Source organism: Macrosteles quadrilineatus, unplaced genomic scaffold (assembly GCF_028750875.1).
Source record: "Macrosteles quadrilineatus isolate MER2022 unplaced genomic scaffold, UCM_ALF_1.0 Scaffold_1__1_contigs__length_201487025, whole genome shotgun sequence".
NCBI classification, from domain to species: domain Eukaryota; kingdom Metazoa; phylum Arthropoda; class Insecta; order Hemiptera; family Cicadellidae; genus Macrosteles; species Macrosteles quadrilineatus.
Window position 1 is genome coordinate 76,193,161 of NW_026542594.1, and position 14,955 is coordinate 76,208,115.

At 33.0% G+C, this 14,955-nt stretch overlaps 1 protein-coding gene across 1 annotated transcript; it reads right to left on the reverse strand.

Moving 5' to 3' along the window:
* Nucleotides 1–5,256: 5,256 nt before the first annotated feature.
* Nucleotides 5,257–13,769, reverse strand: LOC128983037 (CLIP domain-containing serine protease HP8-like). Its single transcript, XM_054402166.1, has 6 exons — nt 13,638–13,769; nt 12,331–12,519; nt 8,391–8,520; nt 7,423–7,604; nt 6,409–6,510; nt 5,257–6,114 (listed from the first exon to the last, which is right to left on the reverse strand). The coding sequence occupies exons 1-6, from the start codon at nt 13,711–13,713 to the stop codon at nt 5,774–5,776; spliced, it is 1,020 nt and encodes a 339-aa protein (XP_054258141.1). The 5' UTR covers nt 13,714–13,769; the 3' UTR covers nt 5,257–5,773.
* Nucleotides 13,770–14,955: the final 1,186 nt, after the last annotated feature.

The window sequence follows — 14,955 nt, forward strand, 5'->3', positions numbered from 1 at the left end:
TTCAAACCACAAGTAACTGAACGTTATTCACCTGAAGTGTAAACCAATTGTCTTACAGCGACTCTACACTCTGCATCTGTGCCTCCCCGTGGCTTATTCACATTAGTTCCCACAACCTTTATTGTGTTTCATTTAGAGAAAAGAGAATTCTTCACCCCTCACATTAATTTAATGCAAATTAATGTGAAAGATTCTTAATATTAACTCAATGTAATACAATACAGTACTGTAGCGTTTTCACCCTTAACAAAACCAACAACAAATATATAGTTAAGTGAATTGTCTTCAGTTCATAATTGTGTTCAGTCAATATTTCTGGTTTGAAAAATAGATAAATAAAGTCAGGTAAATCATTGCCATATTGTTGCTTAAGTAGAGCTTTGCACTGGCCTTTTATCAAGGGCTCACCACCATATTCAAACCAATCAGTAATGACCACTCCTGTACTGTCCTGGTTTACTCCTTACTTTGCTGCGTATGTTCCATGCTCTGTGTGGACGGGGAAATTTAAGATTTCAAGAGGTCATCTACCTCACATATTGTTTAATTTAGTTGTGTTAGCAATAGCTTTGTTTTATTGGATTTCATTGTATTTTTTTACAATGAAAAAAAAAACTCAAAATAAGTTAACCAAGTAATTGTTAAAAAAGATAGGTTCGTTCACATCATTCTTAAGTATAGTTTTGTGACGCGTTTGTGTTATTAAATAGCTCACCATCTAACTAACTTGATAAACGTAGTAAAAGACATAAGTTAAGAGCTTGAGTAACCAATTAATTTTTTAATTACACTGTCCTTCCCAACAGGAGCTCGTTTAGCAACAAAACTTTCACCAAAGCTTCGCTCTCAGCGTGTCTTCAATGTAATTACCTTACTGTTAATGTGTCTAATGAGCCATTTTAAGTGCCCTCTAAGTTCATTTATACTATATTCATTTTCATTTATATTAGGATGAAATGACATGTTAATCTATTTTCAGCAGCCATAACAAGTAATATCTCTCATGGGTCTTGCCATAAATTCTGTAATACTGAGTAGTTATGAAAATATCTATTTTTTTATTTAGCAAAGCAGCAATTTACGTGTAAAATACTGATTCAACCATTCGAACAGCCATAGTTTCTTTTAAATATATTATTGAATTTTTAGTGTTAATACTGGCTTTCACTAGATGGCTATTGTATATTATTGAAATATTACTCTTGATGATTGCTATAGTTGGTCTCATAATATATATATGCAATACACATTTCTGAAATTCACACAATTAACAGCATACACCAACCAACAAAATAGTAAATTAATACTTTTCATAATTTTCTATAACAGTTATAAGCGCCGATAGTTAAGGAATAGGGGCCAACTATCCAACTTATCCAATTGCCTTAGACTTGTAGATATAAAAATTTTATTTCGCAAACAAGAAAATAATAATAACCTTTCAATCCTTCGCTTAAATGTGTAAACCATTCTCAACGGGAGACAACGCCGATTCAAAATGGTTTAAATCAATCATATTTCCGATTTGAGGTTCCGGATGCACAATAGCAAAATGGTTTTGGTCGTTTGCATCAAAATAAAAATACAAAGAGAGAAGCTTAACTGATTAAGTTGCTCTTTAAAAGTATGCAAATTTATAAATTGTAAACTGCATATAATAACGCAACAAATTAACAACGTAATTAACCTGTGGTGATTAGGGATTCTATCTCAGTAACCGTTGGGCATACAACAACGCTTCAACATACAAAATCATTTCATTTTTCAAGCTCTACGGCTCTACATAATGGTTAGGAGAGAAATTAAGATTTTTTTTTGTTTTCAGGGTCAAAAATGGGAAAAATCTTAGTTTACCCCATAAAACCCCCCATAAACCCCCGTTCCCATAGTCCGATTATGCTGGTTCGCTAACTCATTGTGTTTTTGGCCTCTGGAGACTTTTAAACGAAAAAGTAAATTGGTTCCAGGTCTATGTTTTACCATGAGACTGCGGTAATAGCTTATACACTATATGTAAAATTTGCTAACACGTACTTTTACTTTCAGGAAAAAAAAATTAATCGAGTAAACAACTTCTCAACCTGTCTGTTCTTGTTTAATCATTAAGACGATGTGTTGGATCATCTACTTCATTAGCTTTCATTAACCTACTTGACGTGATTGACAAGCTGCGATTGAACTGATTTTGTCGAAGTTCTTGCTGGTATTAACTACTTTGACATTTTGGATTTGTATCGCAACTGACTTCATAAGACAATTATACCCAACAAACCACTGTAGACTAAAGTTCTTGTCACTTGTGATTTTTATTTTTCAATTTTAGTTTTGTTATTTAAATAATATTCGTGAAATTCGGTTCTGTTTACACATTTTCTCAAAAAGTTTCTTTAATTCTATTGCTAACAGTTTTGACGATGACGAATACAAGTCTTCACAATTATTGTCCATTTTCAGGGTGAACATTCCTCAATTCTTTAAATTAATCATCTCATTTCACGCAACATTTACTCAGGCATAGAAATTTATTTAATTATATTAAAATTAATAGGACAAAGTAATTGAAAATATCAGTCTTTTGCAAAATCCACAAAATAGTGTCAAACTACGGATTTATATTGAAGAAAAATGTATTTACAATAATTGTGGACAATTTATTTTAATACAGAATATTGGTGAATGTCTCAACCACAAAATTATCTTTATAAATATAATAACAAATGAACAATTGAGTATTTAAATTAAGTTCCGATCTATGGCTTGATTCAAAGGTTTTTTACAAGCTAATTTAAAAACAGTTCAGACACCTACAATATGCCTTAACTCAGCAGCCTGTCTCGTTCTCACAAGAGATCTATGGTGAATATCACCATCGTTACTGTTACTATCTGATGAAACAATCACTAATGTAGCTTATATAAAATTAAATAATCAGCTACATTAAAAATATATTTGATTAAAAATTCCAACGGGATAGTATTACTAATATGAATACCTCGACATTTCCTCTTAATTAAACTTTCCCTAAATTTAATCACTATTATTTATTACTCATCTTTGACGCAGTTAAATTTGCTGATAAATATTGAGATTAATTTTCTATTTACTGGCCGTGTCTGACTGCTTTTAGACGTCAAGTAAAGTATATACCATTTGTAAAGTATATGGATTTTTAAAGTTATGTACTTTTAAATATTCTAAATGATTTATAGTTTACTTAATTTACTACTCTACTGTAGTATAAAAAATATCTTTTGTGGTTTTATTGTATAGTTATAATTTAGTATTTTTCAGTGTAACAATATTTTATGACGCACAAGTTTCTATGATACAAAAATATGTGTATTTAAACATTGAAAATTGTGTAATAGTGGTAGATATATACTAAATATGATTTTTTTGAAGGTCGAACTCGTATTTTTTTATTGCTTTTGAGGAATCTTCCGACTTTGAAAAGTACAATAAAAAAGTCATAAGAAAACTATGTTTTTACGTTATGGTAAAACTATGCCTTTGTTTTGTACGCATTGGTCTTTGAAACATACCAACTTAAATAAAATGGAATTGATCTGATCATTCCAAATAATAGGTTGTGCATCATAATTTGGCATTCCACTTATAAGAGATGATAAGATTGTCAATATGGATGAAAGGAATAATGTTTGTAAAAGGAAAATATTTTGAAGAAAAAACGATTCATCACTGGATAAGTTTTAGCCAGATGGTCACGCTTTCAATTAAGATTGTGTTTGTCAGATAGCAGATATTTCAGAAAAGCTAGAGATATTGGGTGTCACGGTTTTGATTTATCAAGCACTATTGAATACAGTTAGGCCTACGATAATCCTAATGGCTAATATTTTTGTTTTTTTTTACCTGAAATTGAAATGGCAACCATACGAAGGTAGATAGTTCATCCCAAGTATGAATGCCTATTAGCACCGTTGAGCGTGTTCAATCTAGGGAAATGTTTTTATAATGAGAATATTTAAAGGCAAAATGTTAAAGTGGTAGTGGTTTTTTTCTGTAACTCCTGTTTAATCGTAGACTTTATTACAGATGTCTACTGTATTAGTTAATGACCTTAGAAGATAAAATTTATACCGTAAGCTAAATACTCATACAAGTACATGTTTTTGTTAACACACGGTCTCTATCCTAAAAAGTTTAATTCAGTTTTTTTTTCGATAAATCTAATTTTACGGTACTATATATCATTAATAGGCTTTTAAATCTTGTGTTTTACTGTTAATTATGGCATTTGTTATCGAATGTACAATCATTAGTTTTATCATATATTCTAATACGAGCTACGTCTGTTTGTCTGCCTGTCTGCCTGTCTGTAATATATGTCTCGAAATCCAGCGGAAGGATTTTGACAAATGTTGGAATTAGGTACTTATAGCCCTATAAACGTGATTGGGGATTGCCATTACCTCAGGAAAATTCGTATTTCACTTCACAAATCGAATGAAAATTTTAAGATTTTACATTGGCTTTATGTATTGTTAAGTAAATATGTTGATTGAACAAAATAACAAGGAAAAAGTAATAAAATCCTTGTAAAATGTGTTTACAACAAGCCATCCATAGTATACTAGCCAATGAAAAAATACAGCACAAAGGGGAAAACATCAGTTGTAACTATTGAGCAAAGATTACACTAAAGATTACTCGACCTTGGGGGAAAAGTGTTTCGTATTGGTGACGTTTGAGTGCACTGCCGTCAACACAATGTGTCACTTTTATTTGAGGGTGGATTTTACAATTTGTATTCACTCGTTCATTGTTTACATAATTTGGACAGCTGTGTATTCAGTTGAATTGGTATTAAAGTTATTTGTATAATGCTTATAGTAAGTAATATACGCTTGAATCGGACTTATCTGTATTCACACAGCCACCTCTAATACATATGTATTAGAGGTGGCTATGGTATTCAGGTAATCCATCATATGATAGTATTTTAGAGAGCATGCTCATACTGAAGTTTTACTTATACTCAAAGAAACATTTAATTTAGTACCATGAAATAAATCACACCCCATAAATACGCTGTTGTATGCTATTTATAGTATAGTGTAGCTATTCATTCACAGTTAATGCTATTGTAGCTGATTGCTACTGTATTAACCTGTAATTGCATAATAATTTCTACTATAGGAACCGATATAAAAAATACTTCTTCTTATTTTTTGACATTTGTTTTATTTATTTACAACTAAGAAATGTAAAATATTAAAATAAATTAATGTGTTGGATTGCCAAGTTCGCATTTTTATCATAGAGAATTAAAATTCTACTGAAACTTATGTACTACTTTTATTGTTATGCAGTACTGAAACAATAAAAGCCGAAATTAGTTATAAAGAAAACGCGAGTTTCTTTTATTGATTTTATAATCGAAATAAACATACCGAGCCACGGCTTGGTCCTAGGTACTTTGTAAATATATGAATAAGCGTAAAATACCTCTATTTATGCGATATGGTAAGTTGAAGTTTGGCAACCAGATTCAACTCACATAATAGTCATGTGAAGCGAGAAGACATCTTAACTGGCCTGGGCTCCAATATGAGTTGAATCTGGTTGCCATACTGCAACACACCAGATCGCATAAATGCAGCTAGTTTACACCATTTTATAGCATTTAAATGCTATCAGAAGGCTAAAATTCTATATAATTTTATGAATTTTGGAATCAAACTTTAACTTTATAACAACAGTTATTGCAAACAAGATAAACCAGTAGTGTGACACGAGGATACACAATTTCCTATCGTCCCTTGGACAACAGATCCATTTTGTCGACGATCCATTCAAGATATGCAGGCACATGGACGTACACCCCCGGCATATCACCAGAACAATAAGTGTCCCCATGTGACACCACTCCTATGAGGTAGTACGACTGGGCCGAGCCAGTGACGTCAAAGAACCTCCCCATGAGAGGACCACCGGAGTCTCCGCTGCAAGAGTCTTTATTGCCCTCTCCTCCAGCGCAGATGTTGGGTGATGCCGTCACTTGGGATCCCATCACTCGCTGGCACTCGTCTAGACTGACCACAGGGAGAGATGTCGTCTGCAACACGGTGGCGCGAATACCCGTCCACAGGTCTGGCGGAATAACAACAATACATCACGTGGCAAATACAGTAAATATAACAACTAACTATGCTATTTACTAAATCCGTATTTTTTATTCTATCAAAAACTAGTTTTGCTTAAAAAGTCATAAATGCTTCAATAGTAATAATAATAATGGTTTTAAATAACTGTTTTACTCGATGTAAATAATAACATTACTATTTAGTATTATATATATTATAAAGATAACTCACATCTAAGTGGACAATTTCCAGTCCTTCTCTAGTTATTATATTGCTTAACACTAATTTTCTTTTTGCGTACCGAACTCCATGATGCCCCATCCAGCAACTTCAAGGTATGTACCGGTGAAGTTTTTACTCTGGAGATCTTCCGTTATAGGCAAGCAGATCGGAACAACAAAATCTAGATGTAAAAATATAGATAAAACGAAATATCAAAAGTATGTAAATCCTCACAAAAATAATGGGTTCAGTATCGGCAGTATCTTTGATTGTTCTTGAAGACAAAATTAAATATTTTAAAATAGTGGCTTGGTTTAGTAATATATGCATTCATAACACTTAATATTTTAATCGGTTACAAACCTAAATAAGTAAAATAATTAGTTTAGATAATTATGATTATGGTGCGAATCAAATTGCTTCATAGTTTCAGCTTGCCCATGGAAAATATTTCTTTACCATACAAATTTCACTAAAACATGTTCTTGCTGTTATACATAACCAAATTTTCTATTAAAATACAGTATCAGACTGTAAAGTCATAATAAATTATTAGTTAAATTACGCTCACTAAGAGAATATTGGGAGAAGTTTACTTGATATTGTGACAATATGGTCTTATTATAACGATACTACCATAATACATCAACTACAAAGGTACTAATAATCTTTACTAATAAAAAAAATATGTTGAACTATGACTACTAACTAAAAGAACTATCTTAACTAAAAGAAACTAATAAGATATTACTCGAATTTTTACAGAACGAGTTATGAAAATGGTTGAACTAATTTTTATGACTTTACTGTCTGATACTGAATCATAATAGCAAATATAGTTATGTATAAAAGCAAGGACATGTTGTGGTATTTTTTTTTATTTAAAAGTATTTAATTTTTGTCTTCAAGCGCAATAAAAAAAAGATTCTGCAAAGATAATGCAAATGGTTGTTAGCAATAAATAGTAAAATTAAATCCAAAACATGATCTGGTCCAAGCACAGAGGATTTTTATGGTTAAAGAAAGGAAAGGTTTAAGGATACTTAAATCAACCAATGCCTCATCCAACAGTAGATGGTTGTAATCCACGCACCATTGTAAGATATTGGTTTCCGAAGTCTGATGAGACATATGTCATGTTTGAGGAGGTCCGCGTTAAATTCCTCGTGGATGACGTATCTCTCCACTTCTATATCTTGAGGAGGTGGAGAGCATGCCCCAGCTTGACAGTCCTCCTTAGAGTCTAGATTATGCTCTCCTACTCTCACTGACACACTGAAACACATACAACCCTACTAATGTCCAGGATTGTTTTTTCCGTTACTTTAAGTTAGGCGGGGACATTATCTCTTTGATCAAACCCTTTGGTAGTTGGCGGTATTTTTGCCCTGGACCTTGCGGACCCAAGTCCCTCCCTCTACCACTAGACCATCTCACTCCCCAGGCACCCCTGCAATTCAGTTGATATTTAATAATCGTCACTTCAAAGAACATATAATAAAGACGTATTCTATAACCATTGGCCCTGGAAGTTTGAATTCGTTTTACGTTCACTTGTAGGTTATTAGCTGGTGAAAAAGTATTGTTTTTTTACCATCAAAATATTTGAAATTGAGAATAATATGAATATTATTAGGTCACATGGGGCTGTAGGCTTATGAAGGTCCTCATGTATGTTCCATAAAAATCATATGTAGTACTCGGCTACGTTACGGTCTATAAAGATGATAACGGTTTTAAATCTACAACTTAAAAATACGGTATTTTTTCAATTCTACAACAGTATAAAAACTGAAAAAGCCCAATTAAGTACAACCATTTATTTCTACAATTTTTTTCGTTACACACCAACGACAGATTTTCCCCAGCTACTACAATGCTCCCAGGAACCAATAAGCAATTGCCCGATAAGTGCTATTGAACTTATGGGTCAATACACCTGATTTCATATGAACAAAGTTTGCTACCTTCTATACCTACTCTGCTAGACCACCAGTTTCGTTATACAATTTCAATATAAATTTCTTCAATAATCTATTATTCAGAGATTACTATACGTACATCCTCATCTCTGGACCCTGCTTACAGCAGTGAGCTGCAGTGACTACGAATCTGTCACCGACAATAGACCCTCCGCATATTGGGAACTTGTTCCGTCTATCCACGAGCTTCAAAAATACATTTTTTCTTTCTGCAAAATAACTCAAAATGAAGAATATGATAGTTTCACCCAGGATTTATAATGTTTAGAATCTCAAAACCATATGTTTGAACCTCAGACAATACTAACGTTACAAGAAATTAAATCTTCATTGAAAAACTTTAAAATATTACTTTTAAACTACATACAGTCAATGCTATAAAGTTTTATAAGCAGTAACTGATTTCCTTGCACTATTGTCACCATGAGAAATAATTTATTATTATAAGCACATCATCTCAATCGGCCAGGTCCAAACTCACCAACATTTTTGGGGTCGTTTCTACTGTCCGAATTCACCAACTTTCTACCTAGAGCAGGTACGATATTTCTCCCGGCGGGCGGGGAAGGAATTCCCTCCGAATAGTTTGCCCTCGCCTGCTCCGTCTCGTCTCGGCGAGAGTGTACTGCTTAGCCCTAATAGTACTGTTTAAGCTGTGATTGTTTCAGCTTGCAGTTATTCATCAGAACATAATAAATAGTAGACATAATAACATCCCACTTCGTGCACGTATATTGGTAAGACGTACAAAATCATGATAATTCTTTTTTTAAGAAATCCTAACCATATTTGATTAATTTACACATAATACAAGTACATTACGTAAAACCAATTTTGAGCTATTCCATACTACAAAAACATAGCACGGTAAAAATATACGAAATGTACAGATAACAATAAATACACAAATAAATATATAAATAAATAAACCTTCTAGGTACATAGGAATATAATTGGTTTGTAATCGCCGTCAATATTTGTATAGTTGAATTGTCAGCAGTTGCTTATGCCTCGGCGAATTGTCAGCAGTTGCTTATGCCTAGGCGTCTAGCAGTGCGATTCAATATCCACTTATGTATCCCTAGATAGATTTGAATATAATCACAAATCAAATCTAGTAATACAAAAAGCGGATTTTATTTTATTTAAACTGTCTATGTTATAAAGGTTGTCAATAGATAAATACAATAAAATAAAATAGTAAACAAAACAAGTTAGCAAAATGTATACAAATAAAAATATTGCAATTAAAAATTTGCACCCGTAAAGAACAAAAAACAAAAAAAAAATAGTATTGCTGTAATAAAAAAACCATTAAAAATCTATAATATGCATAAAGTGGTATCCAGTACCACACTGCGTGAATCACCTTACGCTCGGTCAAGGTCCATCGTGGCAACACTGCACTGGATTCCTGAGCGGGCGATGGTGTTTGCACCCCTTGCAGGCGCGAGATCATCCAGTTTTTTGTTAATTTAGCTATATAAATAACATGCGTAACAATTTGGTTGAGCAGTATCAATATTTCAAATAAAAAAACAATCACCTTCGAAACAAGCTTTTAATTTTTTTCTAGCGTTTGCCGTTTTTGAGAAAAAGTTGATTTACAAAAGTTACAACAAAAACTTTTTGGGTAGAGTAAAAATTCTGAAACTTCACAAATTAATTCATTATATATGTGTCCATATTGTATTAAAGTTTGATAAAGTTCAGACGTTTAGTTTACATTGTGCGAATTTTCAAAGTCATAGGATGGATTTTGGTACTCTAAAAACAGGCAGTTTTTACCTTCCGACAGTCATAAAAATTTCCTAAACAAGCTAAAACATTTTTGTTTTCACAGGGATACGTGGAATAAAACAATGAAAATGTATATATACTACGTGTTTTTCTAAGTTAGCTGTTACTTTTATGTAGCGCTCCAAACTCGAGTGTCTAAACTTTTTCCCCCGACAGTAGGGCTAAGCAGTACACTCTCGCCGAGACGCAGGAGAGGGCAAACTATTCGGAGGGAATTCCTTCCCCGCCCGCCGGGAGAAATATCGTACCTGCTCTAGGTAGAAAGTTGGTGAATTCGGACAGTAGAAACGACCCCAAAAATGTTGGTGAATTTGGACGTAGCCTCTCAATCATTGGTGAGTATAAGATTGTTTTTGTTGTTATTTATGGGGAGGGGCAGGATTAATATTTAAGGCTAGCGTAAGTAAACGACACCCATAGTTTATCTCACATGGTCAGATAAAAAAGGTTATCTGAATATGAACGACTTAAAATGTATCTTATGTATCTAATTTATCTTAAAATGAACGACAACCAACGTAAGGCATTGATGACATCATTGAAAATTGTTTTGTAACAAAACTACTTCCATTTCAACAACGAATTTTACATCCAACAAGAAGGTCTCGCAATGGGCTCACCATTGTGATTCATTTTGGCAGGAATCTTTCTCAATAATATCGAAAACAGATACATTTGGACCGATAACAACCGCTATCGAAACAAACTGATATTTTATTACAGATATGTTGACGACATTGTAATTTTGTTTGGTAGCAATCCAAGAGAGGTTCAGTTGTTCACCATTTTCATGAATACCATCCATCCCAAACTAAAATTCAATCTCGAATTAGAAGAAAACAATTCACTGAATTTCCTCGATCTGACATTGAATAAACGTGATAGTTGTTTTGCCTTCAATACCTATAGGAAACCAACAGCTACAGACACAAATATTCACGCAACGTCTCGTCACCCAATGTCTCACAAACTTACCGCATATAACAGTTTTGTTCATCGCCTTTAACCATACCATTGAGCACTGAAGATTTCGAAACTGAGAGAAACATCCTAAAGCACATTGCATTATCCAACGGATACAGTCCTCTTATGATTGATAATTTAATTTAAAAACACCGCAAAAAAATCGAACAATCCTCTCACTCGAATTCCACAAAACGAACACTTGCATCTAACAATAAAAAAAATTGAAAAGAAAAATAGTACCTATCTTTTAGAACTTCCCAAAATTTAGATAAGCTTATAAACACTAAATGATAAGGTGATGATGTTAACAAGAGAACCGGAGTATAAAAATTATCCTGTAACGACTGCAGTAAATATTACATAGGCCAAACAGGGCGGTCCTTCGAGAAAAGATTCAAAGAATACATCCCAAAAAGCCACCAAAGTGCAAAAATCTAATTATGCCTAACATCTTAACTTTAACTTTAACTTGTAAACCACCACAACTATACAAATTTAGAAACAAACTTAAAACCATTGCACATTTGCAAAAAAGGCAGGATCATGACAGCTCTGGAACAGTTTGAAATTTATAAAGCCGCAAAAAAAACAATCCCCAGGACAAAAATAACAAAAGCACTCTGCAAACTAATATTTTATTTGAATCGCTCATAAAGTTGGACAAGGACCGTGATAAAGGCGGCCAGGGGACAAAGTTCAGCTCCTGAACCAGTCGAAACTACAGTTTTTGTCCCTGTTTTTAAATGTTTAAATGTTTGTGTAATTGTTTTAAACTTTGACGTGACCAATTCAAGAATGGTTTAAGTTCTTCAAGTTTGTGACCTGATGATGATGCGAATGCATTGAAACGCGCGTAGTCCAGTATAGGAACAGAGGAATCACGAGGCAGTTACAAGTATTTTAACCCTTTTCCAATATTATTGTCAACGTGATTCTGAATAAACAACACAACATGAAGTCATATTCAGAGTGTAATTTTCACTGAATGCCACTTCTACTTTACCAAGTTCACGCTCCTTTATTGTAAATTTGACCATTCAAAATATATCCTTCACTTTATTTATATTAATTATTTTTGAGGGAGAGGCTGTTCACCCCCCCCCCCCCCACCGTAATATTCGCTCCTAATCTAAACTGTTCGTTCACTAGTGTCAAGCTGTAATAAATGTTTTTACAGTTACAAACCCATAATATAGACTACATAGTTTGTGCGACTTTTTATAGTTTGTTAATCTAAATAAAAAGCTACTTACTTCTTCGAAAGTTAAATCCAGAAATGAGTCGGGCAGCAAAGGTTTTCGGGAGGTTGCCATTGGAAGCGTATATGAGCGCTGCCCAGGGAAATTGTCCTAACTTGGCGTCGTGGCCTCCGGTCACTCTGGGAGCTGGTCGCACCTTACCGCACTGGCCAGTCGGGGGTAGAAGAGCACAGCCTCCTCTATCTGTGAGTACATGAGGTAGTTCGTTATGTATGTATGCTGCAAAACTAGCAATCTTTATACAAACTGACACCATTCAGAAAGTAATGAAACTGATTTAAGCATGCCGAGTAAGAGTTGCATCATGAAATACAAGTATTGAGATGTCTGAAAACTATTTTAAAAAACACTTTTAAAATTATATTTACAATGTTTTTTATCAAGAGAGAAGAATTCGGCTAACCACAACGTAAGGCATACACTTAAGAGATTGTTACTTAGACATAAAGTAAACAGTCTCAAACATTTTATAAAATATTATCGTTCAAATACCAAATACCAATGGTATAAAACCAACTACAACAATAAAATACTGCCGCCGCAGCAAACCTGCAGACTAAGCGAATTTCCATTTGTCTGATTTGATTTTCAACTAAATATATTTTAATAACATTAGGTTTAACGAGTACCTAGGTTTGCTGTCTAAAGGGAGGGTAATAAAGTGTGTTTGTAAGTAAAATATTAATAGCTTAGTGTAAAATAAATAGATTTGCCAGGTTTGATCCAAATAAATCCGTAAAGAAGAAAACTACAACAGTTTACTTATCCTTCATAAGAATAATATGGGAAGTTTTAACTTAAAGTTTTCTCCGTAACCAATAATCATACAGAAACACTTCAATATACTAAACTGTTTTAAGCTCTTTAAAATGGTCTAGAGAAAGTTTGGGAAATTTTAAGTTTTGAGGGTCAAAAACGAGAAAACACAATTTTTACCCCATAATTCCCCCCATAAAACCCCGTTCCCAAGGTCCTATCATGCTGGTTCGCGAACTCGTTCGAATAATGTAGTTTGCACGTTTGTACGTGCAAAAATTCAAATTTCAAAAATTTCATCAAAATCGGATAATTTTTGCTCGAGTTATCGTGCTAACGGACACACACATTTATATACATATGAATGAATATATGAATTTAAATGGATGGTGTTTTTAGCTTCTAGGTACATCAACATGTAAAAGTAAATCGGTCCCGGGTCCAAGCCTTACCATGAGACCTACGGTAATAGCTTATTTGGCTCATCACTCATAAATACATATACCTAACATTTATTACTTAAGTAAATTGGCTCAATTGCTTACCGTTGCATGAAAAACTGCAAAAAACGGAACCGAGTATACTGAAAATAATAAAAAACAAGTTGAAAACGAGAACCATCTCAAAGTGAAGATGTATCACGACTGCAACAGAAACATTAAACTCCAATGGGAACAGTTTATGTGATGCGCTTTACAAGTGAAGATGCATGAATAAATTAGTGAACAATGAAGTCTCTGTACAATTGAAGGTTTTACTTTCAAGGTTATTTATTTTGTTTATGAATATTAAGCTGGAATGCTTAATGGTGCTAGTTAAACTTTTAAATAAACATTGCATGGAATTTTTTGCATAAATCATTATACTTCAAAAAAATGTTTACTTCAAATTACACGTATTTATTACAATACTCGATGTACAAATTAGTATAACACAAACCTGCAACATTATGCTATACTTGTAGGTAACAGTTAAAACTGAGGAATTGGCACATGGATTTTGCCTTGAAATTGCTATAAATACAATTTTTATTTATTTGCTGAGAGTGAAATTTTAAAACATAACATATCTATTTAGTAGAGCTGACTTTCGGTCTATAATAGCAAATTTTCTTAGCTACTACTCAACTATCTACAACTATAAGATTTTTTTATATGTTTGGCATATTTTGCGAAGTCAAATATCAACTTGGATTAGATTGACCACAGAAGTAAGTATGTAAAATCGTTTTATTTTAAATACGTTATAACAATCACGAAACCTATTATTTATATTTTCCTATTGGTTCCATTATCACCAATAGGATAAATAATAGTATATATTCATGGTATGAAATATTTTTGAATCCTTAAATCAACGATGTATTAATCTCAGATAATTTAGAAATTTATTCATCATGAATTTCTCGGATCATGTTAAGGATACTATGGTAGCACTTACGTGTTTGTTTACAGCTGTGTACCTTAAACTAGCATTATGCCACTTACATCTTCATCTTAAGCAGCTTTAAACTGTTATTTTAATGTGGTGAAATTTAACCAATCACCACTAAAAACAAAATACTTCCAATAACAAAATAATAAATAATTAGAAATACATTTCTTCATCTCAACGTGATCTTATAAAAGTGAAGAATGTGATGACACGAAAAGTGAATCTATTAGGGACAATACGCAAAAAACTTACATGTATGATACATTTTTAGCTTTCGAAACTTCTAAAGTTTTGTGAAACCACTATTTCAGACGCAAATTCATCAAAGGATAACGAACGTTTAACGAAATGAAAATCTTTCTCAATTCTCTTTATTGGTCAATGTGACTTTTAGTCAAAAAATATGCATGTAGGGGAAAGACTATGTTT